The sequence below is a fragment of the Epinephelus moara genome, chromosome 6 (genome assembly GCF_006386435.1).
Source record: "Epinephelus moara isolate mb chromosome 6, YSFRI_EMoa_1.0, whole genome shotgun sequence".
In the NCBI taxonomy this organism is placed as follows: domain Eukaryota; kingdom Metazoa; phylum Chordata; class Actinopteri; order Perciformes; family Serranidae; genus Epinephelus; species Epinephelus moara.
In genome coordinates this window covers 10,390,859-10,417,540 of record NC_065511.1, presented here as the reverse complement: position 1 = coordinate 10,417,540, position 26,682 = coordinate 10,390,859, and the positions used below count along the sequence as shown (strand labels likewise).

The 26,682-nt window shown below is 40.4% G+C and overlaps 1 protein-coding gene across 3 annotated transcripts in view; it reads right to left on the bottom strand.

Moving 5' to 3' along the window:
- The window catches only part of LOC126391728 (NIPA-like protein 2), a 33,735-nt gene extending 16,271 nt beyond the window's left edge, over nucleotides 1-17,464 (bottom strand). For all 3 annotated transcript variants that reach the window (XM_050046644.1, XM_050046645.1, XM_050046646.1), the window contains exons 1-3: nucleotides 17,239-17,464; nucleotides 4,633-4,701; nucleotides 2,808-2,976 (exon numbers count right to left, since the gene is read on the bottom strand). In XM_050046644.1, the coding sequence (XP_049902601.1) occupies nucleotides 2,808-2,976; nucleotides 4,633-4,701; nucleotides 17,239-17,325 (325 nt within the window). In that variant the 5' untranslated portion in view covers nucleotides 17,326-17,464. The remainder of the gene's footprint in view (nucleotides 1-2,807; nucleotides 2,977-4,632; nucleotides 4,702-17,238) is intronic.
- Between the last annotated feature and the right edge of the window lie 9,218 nt (nucleotides 17,465-26,682).

The window sequence follows — 26,682 nt, the reverse complement described above, 5'->3', positions numbered from 1 at the left end:
TTTTATAGGGATAATATTCATAGTAAAATGGAAATGAGCAGAGTAATTGTTAATACCTGTAGGTTTAAAGACAGTCCTCATGTCAGCTTTACACACACTGACAGCACTGAGAGGCTACTGCTCCTTGAAGCAAATACATCACTGTGCAGAACTACAATGAACAAGAGGTGCAGCCTTCTTAATGCGATTTGTGGTTTCGTTCAGTGCTTTATTCAAACCATTCATCCACTTGTGAGGCGTGACTGTAGGAAAATCGTTTGAAGCGTCGGGGTAATAGCTGTCATTTATATCCATGACTCACCACCACCTCCAGCGCGGTGAGTGATTGGTGGCGGGAGGTAAGAAGTGAACCTGTTCAATATTTAACCTGTGTTTAGAGTGTTTGCACTGAGCAGCTGCTCGCTGTAGCAACCGGGCAGGCTTTGTTTTGATTGGCTAATGAATCCGGCTTAGTTCATGACAGCTTTAGTTCACACTGTGGGCTGTAAAAATGATCATTTCTGGAGTGGGCCGTTGGATTTATAATGTCAGAAGTAATTGGACTTCCTGAATCACCCATAAAATTTGAAGGGTTTTGGGTCCAGTGCTTGATATAAACTAGGAAATGGGAAAAACAAACACGCACCTACACACTGGGCTGCTGTGTGAGGCTGTACAGCAACAGTTGGAAGTTTCTTTTTAAAAGCAAGCGTCTGTGTCTGAGAGACTGTGCTGAATGAGGTGAAGACCTATCAGCCTCACCAGCACAGGTAGATGTGGAGTCGTGATAAGCAGGATGGAAATAGCACTACTCCTGTGGATACAGAGCTTCCATTAATGTAGTTCATTTTTATGTCCTGTTATTTGAACAAGGTGCCGTTAAGATTTGTTTTGGCCGAATCTATAAACCAGGACATGCACTGATTTTTAAAACATCTAAGAGCAGAGGGTCAGCATAAAGGACAGAGGCATTAATGCTGCACTTTCAATTTTTGGTTGTCAACACCGAATGTTTTCAGCATCATGCAAACACCTTCAGCTCTGTAGAAGCTTTTAGCCCACTGTTCAGGGAAAGCTTATATATCTACTGATAAGCACATCTAAAAATGTAAGATGTCCCAGTGTTTATTTCAGTCAATTATATCTGTGTTTTTGTATAGTGTCCATCAACTGGTTACCACCCTGGGGGTAGGGACTCTTCCAGGAGGTTGTGTGTTAAATATGTGGGACCAGGAGATGATTAACAAGACAGAAAAGAAGAAAATATTTATTTCTTAACATGTTCCTGTAATCTTTGCTTTCCTACATTTGTAAATTGCTGAAAAGTTTAACATTTTAAAGTTGACATGAAATGAAAAATGCCCGTTTAACCCTTTGAGATCACATTCCTGAACATTCAGTGTACCTATTATGCAATATATGCAGTAAAAGAAAATCAATTTCTTTATTGTCCTACATCAATATCCGAACTGTTCTTGTTCCTGTAAAACAAAATCTAAAGTTTGCTCATGTAAGCTAGTGCCAACCATAGACTGTATAAATAATTGATGTAGCTACCATGACTTCACCCATTGGTTTGTGGACTCCCATTTTGAAGACTCAAGTTCAGCATTTAAGCCATTGCCATCTTTTTTTTTTTGGAGCCAGAGGTGACCATATTTAAGCAAGAGGCTGGAGCTGTGGAGGAGCAATGTATGGATCTGACTGAGAAGCCAAGGACACTATTAGCAGACTGTCTGTCACTCAAAGTGGCCTGCCCTAAAACATGCATAACTTTAAGCGTCAATAAAATGTAAACAGGTGAGTTATATAAAAATGTAACCCCCCTACAGTTGTCATGAAGAGGGAAATTCACCATAGAGACTAAAACTGTTTTTTGTACCAGGCTGTAAACATGTTTATTCCTGCTATAAAGTCAGACATTTTAACATGGGGGTCTTTTGACTGGCTTCTGGATCCAGCCTTAAGTGGCCACTCAAAGAACTGCAGGTTTGGGACTTAGTGTTGGCTTCAGTTTTCAGCCCTGGAAGTTGCGGCTTGGTACCAACCAATTTCAACCAATAACATCACAACATTTACCCATCAATCAATCTGCAATTTCTAGGCGCACCAAGCTGTTATTAAGTTAGCTAACTTTCAAACCTTTGTTTTCATTTCCAAAACATAGGTGAGGTCTAATTCATTCATTCATTTCTCCCTCCGGAGTGCGTAGCCGGCAGTCTGCTGTAGCTCTGTAATGCACTTACGTTTAAGCCCGCCTACTTTAAGCAGTTCAATCAAATGCAAAAGTTTGATTTAAATCCCCCTTGTAACTGAACACCGATCAAACATTCTGTTTCACTGGGAAATACGTCACAGTACAGAGGCTAAAGAAGAAAAACCTTTCATTACCACTGAGATGGATTGTTGATGGATTGTTGACATGTCCATCTGTCACTGACAAAGGGTTTAAAGTAAAACTAAAAGTTTGAAACTGCAACAATGCCTCTGATCTTTTTTGGAGTGACCATATCTATAAAAAATTATGTCATTCTGACTTCATATGGGCATTTTGGAAATGTGTATCAGTAATTGCAATATACCTCTCAATGTGTATTCACAGTGCAACTCAGAGATTTTTTTTCAGATGTCAAACCCAAAAGTAAAACCTCTCAGACTTTCAGCACATTATATAAGCACTTGGTATAAAGAGGACTGTTTATGTCAAGATCGGAAAAAAAAGAGCAGACTTCACATGGCAACGCTTGCTGTTGTTCCCAGAGGAAGCAACCTTTCCTCCTGCCTTCATGCATGGATAATGTATGAGAGGGAAAAAAGGTCACCCTTACCTATGACAGACACACAACCTAGCGGGGCTATGAGCGATGCTGGGGCAAAGCCGTAGGCAGCAAAGTTCCCGAGCTCGCCGATGCCCATGAGAACCACACCACACCACCACATCGCAGAGGTGTAGTAAGGCTTGGAGCCCCGCTGAGACTGACGGACGTGGGCATATTTCTGTCAGGAAGAGAGGGAACAGGAGCCAGAGGCGTCAGTAAGATTAAGCAGATCCAATAACTGAAGAGCTGCACAAGACAAACTCACACATATACCTTACACAGCCAAATATATAACACTTGAAAAACAAGGTGTAATTTATGGAATAAAACAGCATTACAGAGGCTGTCACATACCTCTGAACACACCATAACACCCTCTGCTGATTAGCATTTCATCCCAGAAGAGGCATGACACTAATTAAGCTAACCAATGAGGTGGGAAGCTGTACAAGGCAAACGCATATCTATACCTCATAATCATTAACAATGCTTTCTTTGCAAGCTTACATTGCTTAATAAACAATGGTTATCAGCCCTTTACAGCACTTTATCACATTTAGTTTAAGTGGACACGCCCTCTCAATCTGTTTTACACATCTGTTGCTACAAACACCCGGTTTCTACACATGCATCAATAGAGTTTTGCATCTGCTAATCAGAGTATAATTAGCAACAGACATTACATTGTTATTATATTAATGGCACAGTGGGAAAAAAACAATTGTTTAAAACAGATAAAAAAAATGTAACTTCAGCTTCTAAAGCCTCAGTAAAAATGCACAACAGAAGGTTAAGCATATGACTGAATAGAGCTACACATTTAAAAGTCGCTCGCAACTGCTATATAAAAGCAGCGCTGTGGAATCTTATTTGTTTTGACTGACAGTTGAAGTTCACTGATTGTAACCAACTTCACCACCTCGTGTTTAAATTTCGTCTGAAGGGATAGCTCAAGGCGTAGCGAGTGTGTGGTCGAGTGGGAAAGAGAGACAGTGGATGATAGCAGACAGCCGTTGGCGATTTGAGTAAAGGAGAAATTTGCAGTGAAGTTGTCAAGTGGTAGTAAATGTACAGAGAATCATTTCTCAGTTTCTTGGGCTGAATATTCTCTGTATGAATTGAAATGTATTGATAGTATAATTCTGCACGTAGGTGGGTGCATTCAAGTATATGCATGCATGCGTACATTTCTCCCCCACCCCCCCAAAAATAGGGCTCCTGAAATCCACGGCAGAATGTGAATACTGGAATTAACCATGCATGTATTACTTTTTTTGTACATATAAAAAAAACAATTAAAGGCACCATTCTTTCCATTAAATGACATCTTAGTGTTATCCCTTCATTCAGCGCTTTACATTTCATAAGTGGCAGATAAAATGTCAGTCTGGCAGGCAAAAAAACCCAAAAAAAACAACTTGCCTGCCACAGTGGCAGGCCGTGAATAAAGTTGATTTTTAGACCCTGTAAAAAAACTACTGCTTAAGTTTCACTTGAATTAGTGCTGACAAGGCATCAGGGAGTATAATTAGTAATATAATTAAGTCCAGACACAATGTGTTGAAAACTTGCTGTTTGATTACTTGACTGGACGATTGTATTGCTAGTCACAGTATTTAAATTGAATTGATTTCTGATGTTTAAACATTCCCTTCTTTTAATTCTAACTCAAATAAGCTTTGTTGGCATAAAATACAAAGTCGTTTCTGCTATCTGCTGCACAACGCCCCACTGTGAACATGGCAGCAGATCACACTGTCAGTGTCTGTCAAGAGAAAGGCAGTGTGCTGCGTGCAGAGTGTCTGCTGTACAGCTGGGCTCCAGCACTTCCTACCTGTATGTTGAGTGAAATGCTGATGAGGACATTCCCACATATGGAGATTATGATTCCCAGGAGATACGTCTGTGGGAACAAACAGTAAACAGGCACAAGATTAGGTGACGCTCCACTTGTCACACAACAACTCCAAACACCCCATAATACTCCCTGCAAGTCTTTCCTCCAGCTGTCACATCTGTCATTTCCATGACAACTACAGAGACCGTTGTTCCATTGGTGCTCTGTTCAAAGGCACTAGTGTGTGTGTGTGCGTGTGTGAGCGTACTCCTGTGGAACAGAACAGAGGCTTCTAGGATTTCATCATATTAAAGTTTAAACTCTCACACACTCACATGCAGGCAAAAGCAACAGACACAAATACAGACATTTAACCCACATGTGCAAAAACACAAACACTCCCTCACCCTCAACTTTCCCACGATATACGACACCTCACAAAGGTCTGGATGCAGGTTGGTATACACCTTTAGATGCATAAACACCCTGGTCACCACACAAATGCAAGGTTTTGGGAATAGAACTCAATGTTACATGCATTGTTGGTAGAAGCTGGTGATGTGGACAAGGCTGAAGTGTTATCGCAGCATATCAACAAGACGACAGCCATGCTAGTGGCTCTGTGTGGCTGTACCAGACTGTATAAAAGAAGTGGACAGATTCACCATGATGCCGCCCATTTGTTTGTGGACTACTATTCTGAAGCCTTGAATTAGGCATTTTGGCCAGAGGTGACCATACTGGAAAGAGAGGGTGGACCTGGGGAGGATAGCCATTGCTACACCTCTTACATGATTAACAGACCTGAATGAAAACAACCAGAGGCAGAAGGGGTCTCGTGCATAACAGTGACCTAGTAACTTTAAGGCACTTCTGCACTGGCTTCATTTTTCAGACCCAGTAGCTACATCCACTTCTTTTTATACAGTCTATGGGCATTACTTAGGCACAGCTAAATGATAACGCCAGCATGCCAACATACTCGCACAGTCTTAGTATAACATGTTGTCATGCTAACATTTCCTAATTAGCACTAAACACAAGTAGACCTGAGGCCGATGGAAATGTCTTTAGTTTTGCAGGAATATGATCGGTGTGTGATGGCTGTGCCCACAGCCACACAAAAAATTGAATGATTCTCATACTCACCGACACCATTACCACATGTTCAGTTACCTTTAATTTGCAGTCACTTAAAATACACACAAAACCAATTTGTTGAGTTAAAATTGATTTATTAGCACTTTGACAACACACTGTTTTCTAGATGAAGCGTGCACATTTACTTTGCATTGTTTGGTCAATTTGCTATTTGCTTTCGTCAGTTATTAATTCTGTTCTCTTTGTCTTAGAGTTACCTGAAGTCATGCTCACTTACTGGTTGGAGCTAGGTAAAAGATGGGGCTGAGGGCAGAGCCTGGTTTTATGTAGAAGGTCAGCCTATGGAACAAACCAAGAGCTGTGACATCATGGGGGGGATTATGGGTTACTTTGTGTTCGTTTTTGGTTATTGTCTGTGTAAATTCTCCCCTTTGTGTTTAATTTTGTCTGCTCAGCCAGTATATATGTTACCCCAGTGTCTCATTCTGTTAGGTCTGTTTGTTGAGTTAACGTCTAGTTTTGTTAACCTTATTTTTATGTTATGTTTTGATGACCTCTTTTACGGGCCCTATAACTGCAATTCTGTTATCTTTAGTCATTTGCTTTGTAAAATTGATTTTTGGGAATATAAACCCACCTTTTTTTAACTTAAAACCTGTGGTCTTTGTTCTTGGACTGCTTGGTCCCAGACACAGTGCTATATGGAAAGGTCATGAATTTCAAAATTCAATAGGGTTTCATCTTCTGGAGAATGTGAATGTCTGTATGAAGTTTTATGGCAATCCATTCAATAGCTCTAAAGATATTTCAGTCTGAACCAAAGTGGAGGACCAACTGAGCGACACTACTATCCCTAGAGCTACTCCACTAGCGTGGTTAAAAAGCATGTAAAGCCCTTGAGAAATGATGCCCCCCTAACCGGCCTTGTATCATGAGATTCTTGGGCAATATGGCCATATCTTTCTGAAGCCAACTCTCAGCAAGAGTGCATTACTGGCTTTCAAGTGATGGAAGGAGAAACAGGATCAATTCCCTTTAAGTGTTTCAAGAATACGCCCGGCTACTTTCCCCCATATGCTTGGGAAATTATTGCCAAGAGGAAATTTAATTTTAGGTCATAAACATACTGGTGTCTGTGGGCGGACAAAGTTTACAAAGAAATGAAAGCGCGCAGTGGGGGTGGAATGGGAATGATGAAAACCTAAAGAAAGAAACTCAATCACTGCAGAAGAAGTAACAGCGGCCAAGCACATCCAAGTATTTATCCCTTGAAAGAGCATTATGAGAGAGATGGAGGGTAGAGAGAAAAGAGAGAGGAGGGATATACAGTGATGGGAATTAAAACAAAGGATAGGAGGCGGAGGAGCTGCAAAATGAGAGGGAGGGAGAACGGCATAGTAAGAAAAAGATGAGAAAGAGGACAGCAACACTAGATTAAAAAACAGGAAGAGAAGAGAGAGTAAATGCTCAGGTTCAGTGGTCCATTCTGGGAGATAAGATGGGCAGTGGGTTATTGTCAATAATGTCCATCTGATATTGTTGACAATGAGATAACAGCACTGTGGTCAAAGGCTACCAGAATGAATAGAGTGTAAATGAATTCCTCTGGTCTCCAAACACAACAGCTGATCACTATCACACAATCCAGAGGTCGTCTAGCACTTTGTCAGAGCACATTATTAGACAAACTTTGTGAAAATATGAAACATCCTTTTGCACCACTGAGGGGAAAGGAGCTGTCATTATAGCTTACTCTTAAAGTAATTAAGCAAAGACCAAAGCCCATTCTCTGAACAAGGAAAACAGCCGTAACCCTCTGCTCTTTCTGTCAGCCTCAGAAACTACAGTGAAGCATACAAAGGAAGGCCAAACAAAATGATGAAACCTTCACGGAACACAGTTTCGTAACCTTTCTTTTAGAGACAAGCAGTGTAACAAGGTCTCATCCTCAGATGTGCTTTATTACCGGGGCAAAATAAGAGACTTGTGTCTACAGGTCTGAGACTGAACTTCAAGATCTCACATCCCAGCTACAGAACTGTTATGTACTTCCTTACTTTAGGCTTGCAAATTGTAAAAAAAAAATCTTGTGAAGCACACTTGTAACAAACTTTGAGTGTATAAACAATCTTTCATTTACACTGGAGACACATCAGGATAACCACATTTCTACTAGTGGGCAGCACGGGATCGACTAAAATCAATTCAACTTTTTTCACTCTGTTGTCACACACACACACACACACACACACACACACACACACACACACACACAACACACACACACTCACAAACAGGACCGATACATACATTAAATAGAGAGATGTCAGAGTGAGGAGGCTGCCCATTGACACACGCCCTGAGCAGTTGGGGGTTCAGTGCCTTGCTCAAGAGCACCTCGGCAGTGACCAAGAGGTGAACTGGCACCTCTCCAGCTACCAGTCCCTGCTCCATACGGGGACTTAAACTGACCCTCCAGTTCCCAAGCCAAATCCCTATGAACTGAGCTACTGCCGCCCAGTAACGTTTATATGTTCAGCATCTTAGTTTAACCTGTTATCATGATAACGTTTTCTAATTAGCACTACACACACAGTACAGCTGAGGCTGATGGGAATATCATCAGATGTGAGAATAGGACAAATTGAAATTTCGACCTAAAAATGGCACAAGAGGATCACAAAAATCATTACAGTTCATCCTGAGGGGGACATGAAAGTGTGTGTACTGAAATATTTCAATCAAAAGCATAAATGTCACTCTCATGGTGGTGCTAAAGCAAGTCCGGGGTCAAATCAGTAGATTCATCCTCTGTGGATCACGAATGTCTGTCAAAAACAAAGTCCAACTGATACTGCTATTTCCAGTCATGCATGGCTAATATGGCTTAAAATGTTTGCCACTACAAAAAAAAATCATTGCCATGGGAACCAGTGTCCAAATGTGGATTTGAATGTTTTTTTGGTTACCCCCAAAATCTTAAATACCCCAGAAATTAAGAAATAGTAATCCAAGGATATTTAAACTTAGTGATAGGCCTTGTTCTCTGACTCACGTCTTCAAAATATATGACCATAACCCCAAAAAGTCGAGTGCCAGATATGCCAAAGTAAACTGGCATATCACAAATCTACAACCAGCCTGGTAAAACAGCTGAAAACTGTAAGTTTAGCTGTCTTTTTATGGCTATTATGGCTGATGTTACTGTGACTTACAAGGTAACAAAGTGTCCAATTGTCACTTTCTAATAGATGCAACTACTAAAGAATTATGTCTCAAAAAATGTCCCCTTGTCTCTTGTTCTCCCCACTCTTGAAGTTTTGATTAATCACAAATATTTCTCAAGCAAGCTTCGATGCCCAAAAACTGGTATTCAGGACAGCCCTTTGAAACAAAAACACATAGTGACGTGTTTTGTTCAACATGAAATAAAACCCCAAGGTGGAGGGCCAGGGTTGTCCAGTAGCCTATTGTCCAGAAAAAAATGCTATGACAATGACTGAGTCCACATCTCGGTCTGGAGTTTAATTAGGGTCTCATTTGTAGTCTTCCGTCTACATTTTTAAACATGACAGGAAAGCGCTATCACAGTAGCCTGAATGTTAAGCTGATGTAACACAGCCACGTGTACTACCAGGGGATCTGTAGTCTGTGCACCAAAAGGAAAGAAAGAGTCCCCTCCTCACTTCTAAGCACACAGTGGAAGTGAAGAAATGAGGAAAGACATACCTACAGCCCAATTTCAATTAGTTTTGACCTCTCTGATCATCACACAACATAATTCCACTCAACAGCCCACTTTAAAGTAAAACCACTTGTGTTGTACCCTCTTTATTGCATAATACAACTCATCATCTCCTCATCAACCTGATAAAGATTTTAAACCCAGAGGATTTCTGGGTAATTTCAAATTTAAAACCACCACATACATTCCTCTATTTCACAGTCTGCCTCTATCTCCTCCTCACCCTCTGCTCCACATTCACCTTGACACCAAGTCTGATGAGTCCACTGACCTGAAACAGCAAGGATGATACCACACCAGAGGTAAACAGGATTCTAACTCCAGTGTGTGTGTGTGTGTGTGTGTGTGTGTGTGTGTTCATCTATATGTGTGTGTGATGCTTGCAGTGTATCAGAGGCAAACAGGATTTAGGAGGAGGAGATGGGGAGCAGATGGGCGGCTCGCTGATGAGATTCCTAGGGGACTGATATCACATCAAGGTAAAGAATCTGTGTTTGTGTGTGTGGGTGTGCAATGATAGACTCCATCCTCAAATGTTAAAGGAGACGAGCAGAGAGAGAATGAGGTGGGCTGACTGTACTGTGTAAGAGATGACTACTAACGGCTCTGTGGTAATTCATGATCAGACAGTCGGCGTCATCCATCAGGCCAGCTGTGCTCTGTTCACTAAACTAAGATCAATAACCTTGTCAAGCTTTACAGGACAGAGTGTAAGAGGCCCGCTGCTTTGCAGTTACTGAGCCCACAAGGAGGCTGCTGGTTAATGCTGAGAGGGGCCAGGGGGCAGAATGATTTGGTGTGTGTGTATGTGACAGAGAGAGAAACAGTGTGTTAAGAGTACAAGGTGGCGGATCTACAGCCCGAGGACAGTTTATTCCACAGACTTCACACAGGAGACGCAGCAATTTGAAGTGAGAGGAGGGATTCATCTCACCTTTCACTGGATTTATTCATGTTAGATTAAGCTTGCCAGCAAGTGAATTCAGTCTAATTACAGTAAATGATTCTTTATTTGTTTGTTGTCTTAGTGTTAGTGGGAGAGAGAGCTCATGTATTTGCAGTAAGGGTGGTCACAGCAGGAACCAAGCACGTCAGCAGGAGCCTAAAATGCTCTACCCACTGAGGGAGACAAATTCACATGAGAGAGTGTAAGGGAAAGGAAGATAAACAGAGAGAGTTTTCCTGTTACAGGAAGAGCAAACAAAGCAGTCGAGGCAGGCGAGGCCGGTGCACTGGGAGTGTCTTTGGCTTATGGCTTACTTAGCAAACATCACACACTTTACCTAAAGAAAGCACAAGACTTCATACCACAAACAGCCCTCTGTGTTGTACTGTACTTGTGTGTTTGCTGCTTCAGTTTTCACCACTGATGTTTTGCAGAGCTGAACATTTTTTTTCTGCTTTTAAATGTCACTGTACAGAAGGGCCAATCCATTTGTGCAACTGTTCAGAGTAACTGAGTACATTTACTGTACTTAAAAACTATTTTGAGGTATTTGTACCTCATGGGAGTATTAACATTTTTACTCCAGCACATTTATTTGAGTGTTACTGCTTATAATAGAACTATTATAATTGAAACTACCCATATAGAGTAGTTAAATGAGCCCCAGAGCATCAACTACACAATGGATCAACAATTATAAACCAATATTAATAGGGAGGTAATAATATAACACCCAACGTTCAGTGCTGGTTGTCCTGATGGAATGAAAAAATGAAATCCCATCCATTATTTTTTTAATGAGTGGGATTTCATTTTTTCATTCACAGGAGAGGTGAAACCATTAAGTTGGCAGGCTTAATCCACACTTCATACCAGCAGTGCATGATACAAGCATCCGACCCCAACATTGCAGTACCTACTTTTGTAGAATTATAACAAATTGGGAATGAACTGGAAACCAGTACTCTTGCTGGACAATTGTGCTTTTTTTCTGTTCATTTGGCTTAAGCACTGGGGAAAAAATGCTTAGAAATGCTTAATGTTTAAAAATGCTTGCTGTTTATTTTGGCATCATGTTGACTAAAATGTTGGTGACATCCTTATGTAAACAAGCATGCATGTAAACACAACAGGCAATATTGTAATATATATGGACACAACCTTAATCATAGGCTATTTGCTAACCTCAATAAGTCGATGATGTAATTATCTTGACAGGCCTGATTGTAAGTATATTTAACTGGAAGATTTAATGTCAAGGATTCTGGGTTATGTAAGAAAGTGATATCCTGAAGATCTTCATGAGTGCCGGGATAAAAAACAACAACAATGCTGCCTTCAAAGAAACCTTCCTACTATTGACCTTCTCATCGTAGTAGACACTGTCAACTATCTACACTTTTCAACCCTTCAGCTACAGACAGTCAGAGGTAATTAACACTGGATGAAATGGGATTGTTATTGTCAGAAAATAGACATTGATTAGTCCTTTAAAAAAAAACACTCGCTTTTTGTTTGCAATACAACAAGGCTTACGTAAAGCCCTGTATAATGAACTGTACCTGGGTATTACTCTGTGTTAACTGACGACCTAATTCTGGTCCTCAGGTTTTTGTTCTGCATCTCAGGAGCTGCGTTTGCCAATAAACTGCAGTTCCTTGAACGGCCACTTGAGGCTGGCTCCGTTTTCAGTCAGGTACGAAAAAAGGGTTTTGGTCTCTATAGCCAATTTCAACATTCATGACAACTGTGCAGAATTTTTATAGACCACACCCATTTACATTGTATCAAGGCTTAAAGTTATGCATATTTAAGGGAATGGCTACTTGAGTGACAGGCTGTCTGTGAGGCATCGCAGTCTGTGAGTCAGATCCACCCCTGGCTCCACAGCTCCAACCTTTCATCCAAATATGTTCACTTCTGGCTTCGAAAACAAAGATGGCGATGGCCAAAATGCCAAACTTGTCACTTAAAAGAAGAGTCCACAAACCAGAGGGTGACATCACGGCAGCTACATCCATTATTTTATACAGTCTATGGTCAGGAGACAGGCATGGGACATAAGAAATTTGAAAATGTACCAATAACATCATATTTCGTAGTATTTATTAGCAAGGTAGCTAACACTCGCTAGCAAATTAGCTCTCTGTGTGCATCAAATCCAGCACTACCCAAATTCAGCACAAATAACCCCTCAGCAAGCAATGGTCAGTCGCTCATGTGTGACCATACCCTTACAAAGTATTTTCAAATTGTGGTAATGCTATTTTTACTTAAGTAAAGCACTTCTTCCACCACTGGATCTATATTCAAGCAGTTATCCTGTTGTTTTAAGGTGGAGTTTTCCTTTACCACTCCGGTTTGTGTGTTTGATAAAGTCTCCTGTAATTGCAGGGTTGCTCCAGGACAGCCACATGAGGAAGCTAATTATACTCCAGCTTTCTTTTAGCTTTGTCAAAATGTAATTAATTTGTTACAAAGTGGGATTTGATTGCACAAAATGTCACCAGCGAACAATTGACACCCAAGAACTGACAGCTTAACTGGCAAACAACACCGCACAATGACAAAGACTCTGAGCAGCATGCCGCCAGAGTCTTAACAAGAAACAGCAAAATTACTGTGAGATTCAGAGAAGGTAATTGGATTCTTTAACCTGACACTGATACCGATTGTGAGGAAACCAGGCAACGGATCAAGTAAAAGATCCCCGAGTGCTTTTACTCAGCACTTAAAATTCATGATAACACAAACTCAAACAGGAGTCCAACTGCAGCGGGCGAGTGAGTTTGAATATCAGTATCAAGATACGCTTAAGTCAGCAGAAAAACTGGGAACTGCATGAGCACATTTATCATCGAGGCACGATCAAGGACACGTGTCAAATTTCGTCCACTACAGTTTTTCTGTTTATATAGTGGGATCACTGATACACTGTATCTTTTAAATGTAAATTCTATTAAATAAATGTCACAGATGAAGTCTGTTTGAGTTTCTAGTAATTTCCTTCTGAAGGTTTATCACGCTCAAGGTACAAACTTTACCAACACATTTTCACCCCCTAAAAGTAGTGTTAGGTGTATTATAGGACTTTGGACTCTGAATACAAACAGACATGCACACATTACATCTTTAAACTTGTAGGTGTCATGTTTTATCTTAAAGCTAATTCATATTCTTACTGTTATCTTAATCTTGCACCCCACATCCAACCTTGTAAGGATATTTATCATCCATACTGCATGCAACTGTAGTGACAAGCAATTTTTCACAAGCGTGTTCTTGCATAGAGCAAACTGTAATCACTGGATCACAACACCGAACTTTGAACAATCTGCAAAGTATACAGCTGCTAAGTTTGAATCTCCTGCCTGAATCTAAAATAGAGCTGGAGCAACAGAAGCTGAATGGGCCTTAAAGCTGATGGAGGGACTGACAGCACTGATCCTCCTCCTCCTCCTCACCAGGACGCTGATCCAGAGACAGACAGATAGACAGCATGGCCCTTTGTGTCCAGTGACAATGGGGATCTGTCCCTCCCTGGGATGGGCTGATTTCTGGATGAAGCCTGTCAGTTTCTGCTCAGAGGTGGTGTGTACAGAAGAAGCAGAGGCTCAGCCCAGAGACAAAGATGGGTGAGGAAGAGAACGGCACAGAGAGAAGGATGGAAATATATTTGTTGGCATCCTTACTTTATTAGGGCAGTCTTAATGTCAGATTATATGAAAATATGCAAATTATTAGCCTTACAGCAAATTTAAGCAATACGAACAAGCTCACAAAAATCTCCAGTGGGCATCCCTCGCTAAAGTTTTACCTAAAGCTGTGAGTAGACAGCGATCAAGATCAGATGATACTTTCCAGGAAGTAATGTACTGTACATCCAATACAAAATACAATGGACAGGATGAACAACATGCTCAATTTTGCTTTTCTAATAACCTTACTAATAATAGGGATATGAAGAGAAATGGGGTCATTAAAATAAAAATGATTTATTGCCCTGGGAGCAAGAAAGTACCCAGAACATTATATGGCAAATTGCCTTTTACATTTTTATATATCTTGTGTACAAGACATTTAGTTTGGATGGAAAATGGCACAATTAGTACTATCAGGGGGGTGGAACCTGACATGGAACCAATAGCTGTGAAAAACGGCTGTCTCTGGAACAAAGTGATGGACAGACAGACTGACTGTCATATCTACTACTTGCACAAAGATGAAATATCAACTCAGTACAGTGATGTAGCTAAGTTTGTTGCAGAGTTATTTCTGTGAAAATGTTATCTTCAGTGGTGAAGTTTCATCACCCATCTTCTTCACCTTCACCCATGGAAACTGACAATGTAGTGTGAAGCAGCACAGTCGCTTCTGAAGCAAATTATGCACAAGCTTAACTCATCAGACTTAACCACATTCCTAAGGGCGTGAATATAGACAGCACCATTGGTGTGGTTGCATTGGGGCCCGTGGGGTGGGGGGGCCTGTAGAGAGAGCAGGCCCTTCAAAAATGTGTTGGGCAGAGAATGGGCTCTTGCAATTGATTCAAATTGCTACCTCGCCTGTGTTCAAAGTCTGTACATACACAAAGTAAAGTTCACTAAAACTAAACTAAAAAGCTAACCTAGGGGTGAAAAATATTTTAGCAACTGAAATAAAAATAAAAACTAGACTTAAGATAAAGACAAACAAAAACTATCTTAAACAATACAGTGTAAAAACAAAACTAACTAAAATACAAAAAAAATACACAGCATATCTCTGAAACTACAGTAAAACTCTGAAAACTAAGTAAAACTAAACTGAATTGAAAACAAAAATTCAAAACAAAAGAAAAATAAACACTTACGAGAAAATACAAAACTGTAATACGCTGGTTTAAACTACTCACATTAAATTAAAAACAGTGCAAACTCATCTCTGTCATGATTTAGTCTGTGGCAATCCAAAACAAAATGATATGCTTATTCTACATAAACTATAAAAACAATTCAGTTAAATTAATAATTTCTTTCTTTTTTGGTATGTTGTCATATACAGATACGCAATGATGATTGCTGGGAAATATGTATGTTTGAGTTGTTCACTGTCAAGTCTCTATTTGATCACATGACGATACGATATACAGTATTAAGATTAGGCGAGAAAAATCTGTCAAGACTGAGAAGCTGAGCACATCCGCAGGCTGAGCGAGCAATCATGCCTCTCAAACATAAAAGAGGCAGTACGAAAAGACACCTCATGGTGTGTATGTGCTTCAAAACTAATAGCGTACACTAGGGCCCCTCCTAATAGCATCCACTGGGGCCCATTGTATCTACCTTTCACCACTGCACATACCATGGATGAAATTATGAACCACTGAGTGTCAGAGATGTTCCAACTATTAGCGAACATCACCAGAGTCAGTCATCTCTGGGGGACATATGGATGACTCCTCATCATCTCGTAACAGGCGAGCCAACCAATGGGACAACCTTGATGTACTTGAACATCAACATTTTCAGTCCATCAGTACAAACATTTTCAGCTCTGCGAGGCAGTCAAAGTGTGAGACAGGCAGATATTGTCCCCTGGATGTCGGGATGTTCTCTGGGATGGTGGGTAGCTGGGACCATTAGCCAGCTGCTCAGGACTCTTACAGTAGATCTATTCTCTCACAACCCACCCATGGGCCATTACTCATTACTCACGCCTCTCATTCCTCCTCTGTCTGTCTCTCTCTCTCTCTTTCTCTCTGCCCCCTGTTGGTAATGTCAAACAGGAAACATGGCAGAAAGAGAGAAACACACTGACAGGGGAAGATGAGCATGAGGAGAATGTGTGTCTGCAGAAGAGTAGGAGGGCAGAGGGCTGACACATACATAACAGGGCATTGCCAGACCCACAGTGGAGGAGAGAGACTTTATATCACCATACACAAACACGTGCGCATACTCAACTTAATGCACAGAGTCAGGAGAGTCCACTCACAAAGTTAAAAGTTCAAGAGAAAGAAAAGGCCTTTCAACACAATGACGTAATCACGATTACTTTAGAGAATAGTTGTGACAGGTGCCAACACCGATAGATCTCTGCACTGTCTGGCTTCCTCATCCACACTGAGTGCTCATTAACCAAAGAGCTTTACAGGCTGAGGTTAGATTTTGACTTACAATTTTTTTTTTGACTAACTTAATCTCCTCTCTGACATTAGTGTCTAACCTCCTGCTCCAAATTGAGTTCAGGGAGGGAAGCTCCTGAAAGTCAGAGAAAGGATAAACGGCCAAACTTTCCTCTTATCACTTCCTCTCAGCTCTGAGTGTTGCAGTGCAGCTGAACAGCTGAAACAGGTTCAGCATGATTCATATCACACATACAGTAAGCAAAGGAAGCAGCTGATCTAATACTGGCCTTGTTCAGAGACATTTTGGAAAATAAAATGCTTGCACTTTTTTGCACTATGCACTTTTTATTTCAATATTTTTACGAAGCATTTAGTTCTTACATTTAAGAGTTCTTAAATCTTTAAATGGCAAAATGTACTTACAGACCAATACATTAATACCTCTTCTTGTAAAAGTTCTCATCTAAAGGTGGAAAAATCTCTTAAAATTAGTTGTGTGATTAAAAAAAGAAAGAAAAAGCTGGTGTAATGCACAATATTCGTGGTTTTATCAATATTATGCATTCCTCTATTCTCCAATCTCCGAAATAATCAGCATTTATTCTAATATACCCAAGACAACCATCTCACATCACATTTATTTTATGTTGCACTCTGTATAAACTTCACAAACCAAACAGTCTGAAACTTAAACCAACCTACCCGGAGTGGATTTTCCAGGATCTCAGCGCGGTGAGGCTGAGGAGAGGTCAAATTAAGAGCCTCCTGTGGAGAACTTGAATTCGCCATGTTTTCCTTATTGGTTAATAAGGAAATAATAATCTTCTAAATCACAACTCCCACTCTCTTCACATTTTTGTTCGCTGTTTTTCACCTCATCCCATCCCGAGCGTCCCACGTCTCCTCAGTGCAAAGAGTGAAAAGTTGCTCATTGTTGGGAGGCGGATCAGGAGTTTGTGCTGACTTCAAGTGCAGTCGGGAAAATTGCATTTCTAATTAAGTTGTAAATACATCACTGGAACCGTTTTTTATGTTTTAAATGTCGTGTCGATTGTTTAATTTTGGGATGGATTACAGTTAAGATACTAAGTATCAGTCGTCTGCCTGATGAAAAAACCCTCTTCAACTTCATCAACACATAACTTAGACCCACTTTGTTTCTCTTCATTGGCGAGTCATCTGATTTACTACATGGACGTGGTACACCTAAAAGCAGCATATGCGAACAGGTGCAGTTCGCGCTCCAGCATAGATAAACACATACTGACAGCTGTAGTGCTACTGTAAACCAGGGGCGGAACCAGATGTTGTGAACATTCGGGGCTCAGCCTAGGGAGGGTCGGGGACATATACTTCCTCATTACAGCAGCCAATTGAGATAATAGAATGCCTAAAAATCTGTAGCCTACATCTGAGAAAAATATAATACTTGCCAAGGAAAAAAATCATCCTGTAAAGCCTACATACTATTTTTTTTGTGCTCTCTAACTTGTCTTCATCAAACCATAGCAAACAAATGGTGAGGATGAATATCTTTAACTCCTGCCATCTAGAAGGAGGCAAAACTTGTCTGACGGTAAAGATACATAACAAAGCTGGGGTAGGAATTTAGCATAAACAGCATTACTAATCTTGAAACCTATTTCTGTTACACTATGCTGGAATACAGTTCACAGAATGGATATTTAGCTGACAAATCATTTGATCCATCCCATAATAATCTGGGCTGCTCTGACTGTAGTGTATAGTAAGCCAAAAACATGTATATATTATTATCTGAATGGCACAAAGTTGAAGGTATTTTAAAAACCTATAAGATTCAGTCCTTGAAAACATTGGGGGGATAGAGCCCCAGAAGCCACCCCTCTCCCACTCCACATTTGATTGCCTAATGCAGTAATTGAAATTGCAGTTAAAAATGCAATAATTGCAAGAAAAAAGCCCTCCCAAGACTTTGCAGACTTCATTTTGGATACCGGTGCTCTAGTTGGTGTTAAACACGTTGCCACCTGCTGGGCACATTCAGGATGACAAAGAAATCTGGCTGACTCTGGTTGGATAACATATCTGATCTAAAAAAGCCACGTGATATCCCACTTGTTTTTAGACTGCTGATGTTCTCACCCACAGACAACAGGTGTTTCATTGTGTATGAATCTGCAAATTCATTACCATCCACTCATAAATGTCGCTTTTGGAGAGCTCATCAGCATCTCAAAGGGAGATAGAAAGTAGACCATCATCACAAGCGATGATGCAAACAAGGGCGGCTACTTCAGTAGGACAGTATCTGATCTCCATTCAGTGTGGGTCCAGCTGTGGGTACATCCAGGTCAAAGGGATGAACTGTGATACATTGTTGTGTGTTGTCTTTTATGGGATCTCACTGATCCGGCTTCCTTTCTGTGAATAGATGAATGATGAATCCTTGTTTGTTCTGGTGTGCTCAACGTAAACAAAATTATCATGCACAGATGGGGCTACTGCTTTCTTTCAAATATGAACAGCCTTTGATGAAATACACACACACACACACACACACACACACACACACACACACACACAATTTGTATTTCTATCGTATAACTATATATCATTCCCCAAAGACATTATTTCATTATTTTCTGCAATATAATGGAACTAGATGGCACTCGACTTGTGTTAGTCAAATCCCCGTCCGTTGGTATAGATCCCGTTGGCGGGTGTGGTTCGGTAGAAAGAAAATAGTTCCTACATTAAACCGCTCACAACAAGATCTGTGGATTATGATGAGATACCAGGTCATGATTTCTGGAGAGAGACATTGCTGTTGAGTTATCCGAAGGTATTTTTTAGTGCCTTAAGCACCACAAACCGAGTGCCATCTAGTTCCATTATATTCAAGAGAAGGCAAACATTTGCACAGCTGATATCCCCAACACTCTGCAACTCACACCAAAACAATCTAGATTGAAAAATAGCACTACAGGTAGGAGGAAAAATACGCATTTTGGTTCTGGGGTGAACTGTCCCTCTAAACTGAAATGTAAAGCCCTGATCCTTTAATATAAGTAATATATATTAATAGCTGCTATTTGTTACTCTAAATAGCCTATAGCCATGGACAGATTATGACACGGACATGTAAGAGGGCCCCATCCCACCTACAAAGAAACAACACACCCAAACAGGTCGGGTTTTCTGGTTCTTCGATTGACTTCCCCACAAGAAAAATTAACAGATGCTTCATACTGAGATTCTGATGATAAGAAGCCAACTATCACCTTCTTGCTCTGGTATGAGAGGCAACAGGGTGGCCAGTCAGATTTCAGGGGGGGGCTGTGACAGCCTCTGCTGGCATGTATAATTGCAGTGTATTGAAGCTGTGCCGCAGTTGGATAACCCTGAGGAACAACATGGATTCAGATTAAAAAGAAGAAGGTGAAAAGAGTTGTGTGCAATGTCTCAATGCTAGTCCTTTCATCCTCAGAGGGTAAAGGACAGTCAATCAAAGCAAGTTATTTGTGTTCCCACTAAGCAGTGAATGTGAAGGACACAGTGGTCCAGCTCTGAGCTCCCAACTGACCGTCAAAACTAGGCTACTAGATGAAGCTGATGAACAGAAATAAATTGCAAGAAGCCATCCTTGTGTGTGCAGACCCCTACCTTTAGCACAGTTATTGTCATGGAGCTGCTTCTGTATTTAGGTCACCATGTTGGTACTGTTACACATTATTGCTTAACATCAGAGCCAATTAGTGCTCATCATGTCGAGCACATAGACTCCAGTCAGATGGACATGGGTGTAATAATTTGTTAATATCTGACATGTTTAATTACTGTACTGACACTCTCAGAGCTGGGCGCTGGAGAATCCACCTCTCCAGTTTCCATCTGTATTCATTCTGCTCCTTCTGCTCTCCGTCCTGAGTCAGCCAGCTTTCTCTGCCATAATAATCAAGGACCATTTGATGTGATTACTGTGGCGTGAAGGGGAAGAGGGGAGACGAATGAAAGCACATTTTATTTCACGTGTCGGACTAACATGACTAAACAGAGTCCCCTTTTTTTACCATTTCCATAAATCTCTCCGGAGAGTGCTGGTTCATCCATCAGTGCTGGCAGGGATTCAGAGTGAGCTTTGACTGACAGCTTTTGTCATGGATAGAGGGCCATCGCTTTTTCCCCAGTGGTTATGGATTCCCCTGGCAATGCCTCACATGACACTCTATTGTTTCCAGTGAAGGATGAGGTCAACATATTGTTGAACCTTGACCTCAAATGTTGGAGGATTGAAGCAAGGAATCCTCCAACATTTGGAGGAATAAAAACAGGAATAAAAACACATAGGATAGAGGAAAAAGAGGTGGATGGAAAATGTTAAGAGAGGAACATAAAGGCAGCGAGAGAGTGGGAAAGAAAGCAAAGGAAGGAGAGAGATAGATAAAGGCAGCTGAGCAAAAGATAGGGAGCAGCAGATTTAGTCGACACAAAAAACTCCTACACGTCCTCACTTGAGCCTGCACCTCGGGCTTTGAAGGAGAGAGAGATAACCACATCCTCTTCCTACTTTCTCTCTTCTTCTCTGTCTCTTTCTCATTTTGTATTCAGTCCTCTCCATCCACCCTTTATCTACCCCTTCTTCTCTCTCATACACACTCACTGAAAGTCTGAAGAAAGTGTCATCTTGACTCTCTGAAGGGGATTAATGGGCTGATTGATTGTCTCCTCTTGACCGTGTGGGTCTGATTATAGAATATGAGATTTGAAAATGAAAGCTTGAAACTGTTAGAATGATTTAAAACTCTGTAATTGATTGGTACCCGAAGAGCTCAGAGCAGTTCCTCATTGAGAAACCTTTACTCCATATCCCAGTCTCAACATACCCACCATAAATTGTCTTCAAAGTTCTCCTGGAAATCAACTTAACTGAAATATATTGGCACCAAAGCTGCAGCTTATACTGTTTTTGACCCAACTAATGCATCTCTCACTTCAAATCCTACATCGTTTTGTTCAAAATTAATTATACACAGAAGGCAAACACAATAGTTTGTGTTTTTTTGATTTAAGGTCAGAGCTTGAAATTTGTGCCATAGATCATTTTAATACTGGGACGTTTTACATCTTTTATCTACTGTTCAGCTGTCGGGGCTGAGACACAACAATAAAGAGGGCTGTTATTTCATGATTAAATTTATACTGGGGTTCTGAAAAGGTCTCCATCAAAAGATATGAGATGTGAATGGAAGCCTGCCAAGAGTGTGCAGAATCTCAATGACGGGGATTTTAAAATGCAGGAGGTGTTTTACTATGATCAAAAAGCTCATGAATACTGAATTTTTGTCACAGTTTTTGCAGCCAGGAGAGCAAAAGCCTGTCCCATCTTTTAAGTTGGGGGTTGATTGAATTGCGCCTGAGTAATAGAAGTTCAAATAACTGAGACTCATTACTGTTTTTGAGCATTATGTTGCTGTTTGCAGTGGTGGAAAAAATATATAGGCCTACTCATATACTGCACTTAAAGATGTACTATGCAGGATTTTCCTAAAAGTCATGAACTCATACAGTAGAGATCCCTTAAAATCATCTTTTATGACCCACTAGAAGTGTGTGGTGGTATGTTTTTCTGCAGAGACTCTGCCCTTTGTCTGTATGTTCTAATTTTCTTCTTATTTTCTGTGTTCAGGACAATTATGGGTGTGTACCCCCCGAACACACAGGTGAGGCTCAGGGCTTTATATAAAGATAACGACCAGGTACCAAACTATAAGCAGCCGCCATCCAAGAGACACAGTGCCAAAAAAGGCATATTAGTGAGGCGAAACACCAAACAAGAGTTTACTGTATATTACTCACTGCTTCTACTCTGCTTCTACTACGTTTCTATCTAACTATCTAGGTGTAGGTTTCAAGTACTTAAAACTAGCTCCTCCCATCAGCTACATCAATCCTGCTTACAACACAGTGATGCATCAGTACTGCCAATCTAATAATTCATAAGATACTATATCAGCAGAATTAATACTTTTACTTAAGCACAGACATAAATTCCAAATGAAACGCTGCTGACTGCAGCGTAACATTTGCTCTGGTAAGGGGGTGACTGGCTGCAATCTGGAATCCCTCCAGGATGTGTAAACCTCCAGGACCCTGAAGTGGGCAGGAAAGATTTTGCGGCCCCCTTCCACCATGGTCTCCAGCTTTTTGCGTCACTCTCCTCTTGCCGGAGGCTGAGGTCCATCAGGACCAAAACCTCACATCATATAAACAGTTTGTTCCCATTTACAAAAGGCCAGAGAACCGCACTGACAAGTCGCTTCTCTTCTCTATGTGTTACATTAATTCACATCTTGGACTATTAGCCTTGTACATTAAACAAATTCACATATTCTTTGTAATGTGTACTTTTGTACATATTTGTCATAGCATTTTTTATTCTATATATTCATGTTCTTGACTGTCATATATATATATATATATATATATATATATATATTAAATTTTACTTGTAATAGAGTATTTTTACATTATGCATTATTGGTTTTGCATTAATAAAGGATTTGAGTCCTGCTTCTGCCACTGATTGTTTGTACTTGTTGAATGCACCAAACTCACCAAAATAAAGTACGACAGACAGATTTCGTTGAAAAGCAAGGCCTTTCTTTCTAAGGAGGCTTGTTCAGGAATGGGCTATGAGGAATAGTTCCTCCTCCACAAAGCAGCACATTAAACTCAACCATGTGGGAGAAGAATGAATCAAAATCGGCTCAGTTCAATGAAAAGCAGTCAGTGAATAATCTGCAGATGATAGTCTGGTTAGCCCAAATAATTTTAGAACGAATAGCCTCAGTAATCCTGAACAAAGTCCTGATGACACACATTGTTACAAAGATCAAGCTTCTTCACCCACGCTAATGAAATCTGAGGAGGTGTGCGTGTGCCGTCAGAGATACCATTCAGGACTGATGGGGCTTACAGAGCGAGAAGACACCCATTATGTTCACCTAAATCAGATAACCTGCTAAGAAAATGAACACTTCCCAGCAGGTAAAGGATAAACACTGACTGTCACCTAATAATTCTAAGAGCTGTGACATTTGAACGCCAACCAAATGTGCCATAGTAAAGGCATGTTGTTTCCTGCATGGGATTATAAAGCATTCCTACATAGTGAGAGGAAATATGAGGAGAAATAATCAGAATAATACACAAACATCAAGGAATCTCAGTGAACAGAGGATGATGCCCAGGCGCTCAGTAATACCCTGCTGGACAAGGATAACGATAGACTAAACAGGATTATAATCATCAAACAACATTCCCACACAACCACAGATGGATCCCACAAGTTAATAATAAAAAGTCTGTAATTTCACAATATTCTTATCAGTAGAGATTGGTCATATGTGCTTTCAAGGCTCTTGTTAAGCTTCACAAATCCTACAAATCTGCTGTGTGAGGGTGGAGAGGATCTGTAGAGGCCTGTGGCATAATCTGTAATACCATATTGGGAGTACCTGAAGAGCATAGGTTTTAGTTTTCATTAAACCCCTAAAAGCATCGAGACTGAGGTGATGGCGTGTGTGAATACAACTGTAAAGAACCAATCTGCACAGGCAATCTCATGGGCTTACATGCTCATGTTAAGCTGCAATTGTTGGGAGGGAAAAAAATGTGATGAAATATTAATGTGCTGGCTGCCTCCAAGTAACAATCTGGGAGTGAAAGATCCTATTTAGAAGTAAACAGTTCCAGCGCTGCCTGCTGCCTTTGGTTATATTTCCAAATAAGTACTGCAATACAGTCCAGCAAGTAGGAAATTGCTTCCGATGATCCTAAATGTGTTTTCAAATGCAGCAAAGCACGGTGTCTTAAACAGGGTGGCCAGTAAATGACATCGGATAGAAGAGACGATCACAGTGGCACAGCCTGAGGGAGCAATAGCTGCTATTAAAGCTTTCACTTTAGGTCATCTCATTCAACACAATGATGTGATAGCAACAACCTTTGTCACGGCTACTTAGAAGTGTGTGTTGGGACCAAAAATGGGCCCATTTTTTAAATGTCCAAAGGACACAACCCAGCCACCAGAATAAATGTTGGCATTGTAAACTTTTGCTAACTAATGATATGTTAAGTTTGGATGTTACAAATGTTACATTTATGTGTCATAGTCATAGTCTGGCAAGTCACAAATAAGTCTTAAGTCTTTGCACTCAAGTCCCAAGCCTGGGTCAGGTCCCAAGTCCAAGTCATTGTGTGCTCTTCACCAAAATGTAATGCCATTTAAACGACAGAGTAATAACATGATAATATATGTATATATATATATATATATATATATCAAATAAAGACTAAAACAATTAAGATGTCTCTTTTGTTATTTAATCAAGTGATAAAACAAAAATAATACGACTTATAGCAGAGTCAGTCTTATTTCAGGTGAAAGGTTAGAGCTCTGACACCTGGAGTGTCCTCCATAGGTCTGACAAGAATCACAGATGCAGTGCCATCATATAATTAAAGCTTAGGAGAGCAACAGCAAAAGGGAGGCAAAAGAAAGGCCTCCACTCTACTGATGACTGTCGTGGAAACGGCTAGAAACTCACACACAAATCAAGGACACAGTTCACTTCAGGTACAATGAAGCCTTACACACAGAAAGAAGCAGAATATTACATGTCTTTATATGGCAATAACAAAGTATTAGCTCACTTTCTTTGTTGATATTAGCCTCAATCTTTTTGTGTAACTTCAAATGTTGAACAAAATTGGTAGTTATTGGATCTCCTTCTCTTATTTTCAACCTTCATATTTTCTGTGTGGGCAACAATTGTTTTTTTGTTGACCACTGCATAGTTTTTGGAAGCTAACTTAATTATCTTTGTTATCATTTTTTACAACTGGCTCTCAGTAACATAACATTGGTCCTTCATATTTCTCGATGCAACTTGACTTGATGCTGTTGGATTTGTTCAAACAAAATGGAGTCCAAATGAAGTCATGTCATTGATGTTCAAGTCCAAATTTGAGTTGCAAGTCTTTTGGTTTTATGAAGTAAGGTCTAAATTATTCAAATTTGTGACTCCAGTCTGACTCGAGTCCAAGTCATGTGACTCGAGTCTATACCTCTGGCAGACATGCTGAAACTTTATGTTTCTTTAACTTTTATGTTGTGACAACACTGTGGTTACCACGTAGGTTTAGGCACTTAGTTGGGGTAAGGAAGACATCCCCATAGGCCGGCAGGTTTGGTCGCTAATAACACAGCTGGATATGCCCAGATGTCTCGTTAAAAAATATTTGGTTTTGTTACCATCCTCATGCTATCAACAATCCCCTCGGATTCGGAACTACGTCACTTTAGAAACGTTGATATAATGCATATGAAATGTACAAGTGCAACAGATCCATGGTTTACAGAAACGTACAATGCCAGCACTTGATTCTGGCATTTGGGCTGTGACTCAACAACTTGGCTTAACTCATATTGGATGTAATTAATTTTCCAATGTCACCTTTCCTTCGTGCAAAATGCCTGCTGACAAAGATCTAACTGATCGTATACTAACAAGCAAGCACCCAAGGGAATTCAGAAGGCAGCTTTTGTCTGCAGCCGCTATCATCTTCATTAGACACATTGGGACATGTAAAGCAAAACCCTCAACGCTTAATCAATACAAGTAAGGCTGCTGTGCAAGGCCAGAGCTTTAACGCTGGCTTTGTGTTTTGCCAGACAGGGCTGTTAATGATGTTGCCACTGAATTGATAAAAGGAGATTAGGGTAATGGTAGAGATGGTGGTGGTCAGAGTTGAATGCACTCTTTTTTTTCTTGGATCAAACAGCATCATGGTTTTGTAGTGAGGATTAGTAAACAGTATTTCAAGAGAGGAGACATTGGCACTGGCTGAATGTCATAATTCTATTGATCCACACTGCATGACAGTGAATGTGTGTGATCAATGACCATAGACTCGACAATCAATCGTAACCTTTACATAACAGCGCTGGTCCTAACATTTAACATTTTTCCAAACAAAAACAACAGTAGCATTCGTCACTAGTGCATCAATGGTTTTTATAATTATACAGTAATATTAAATTGATTTTTGGCATAAAGTTTAGAGAAAAATTAAATTGATGGATGTCATTGCCACTATTAC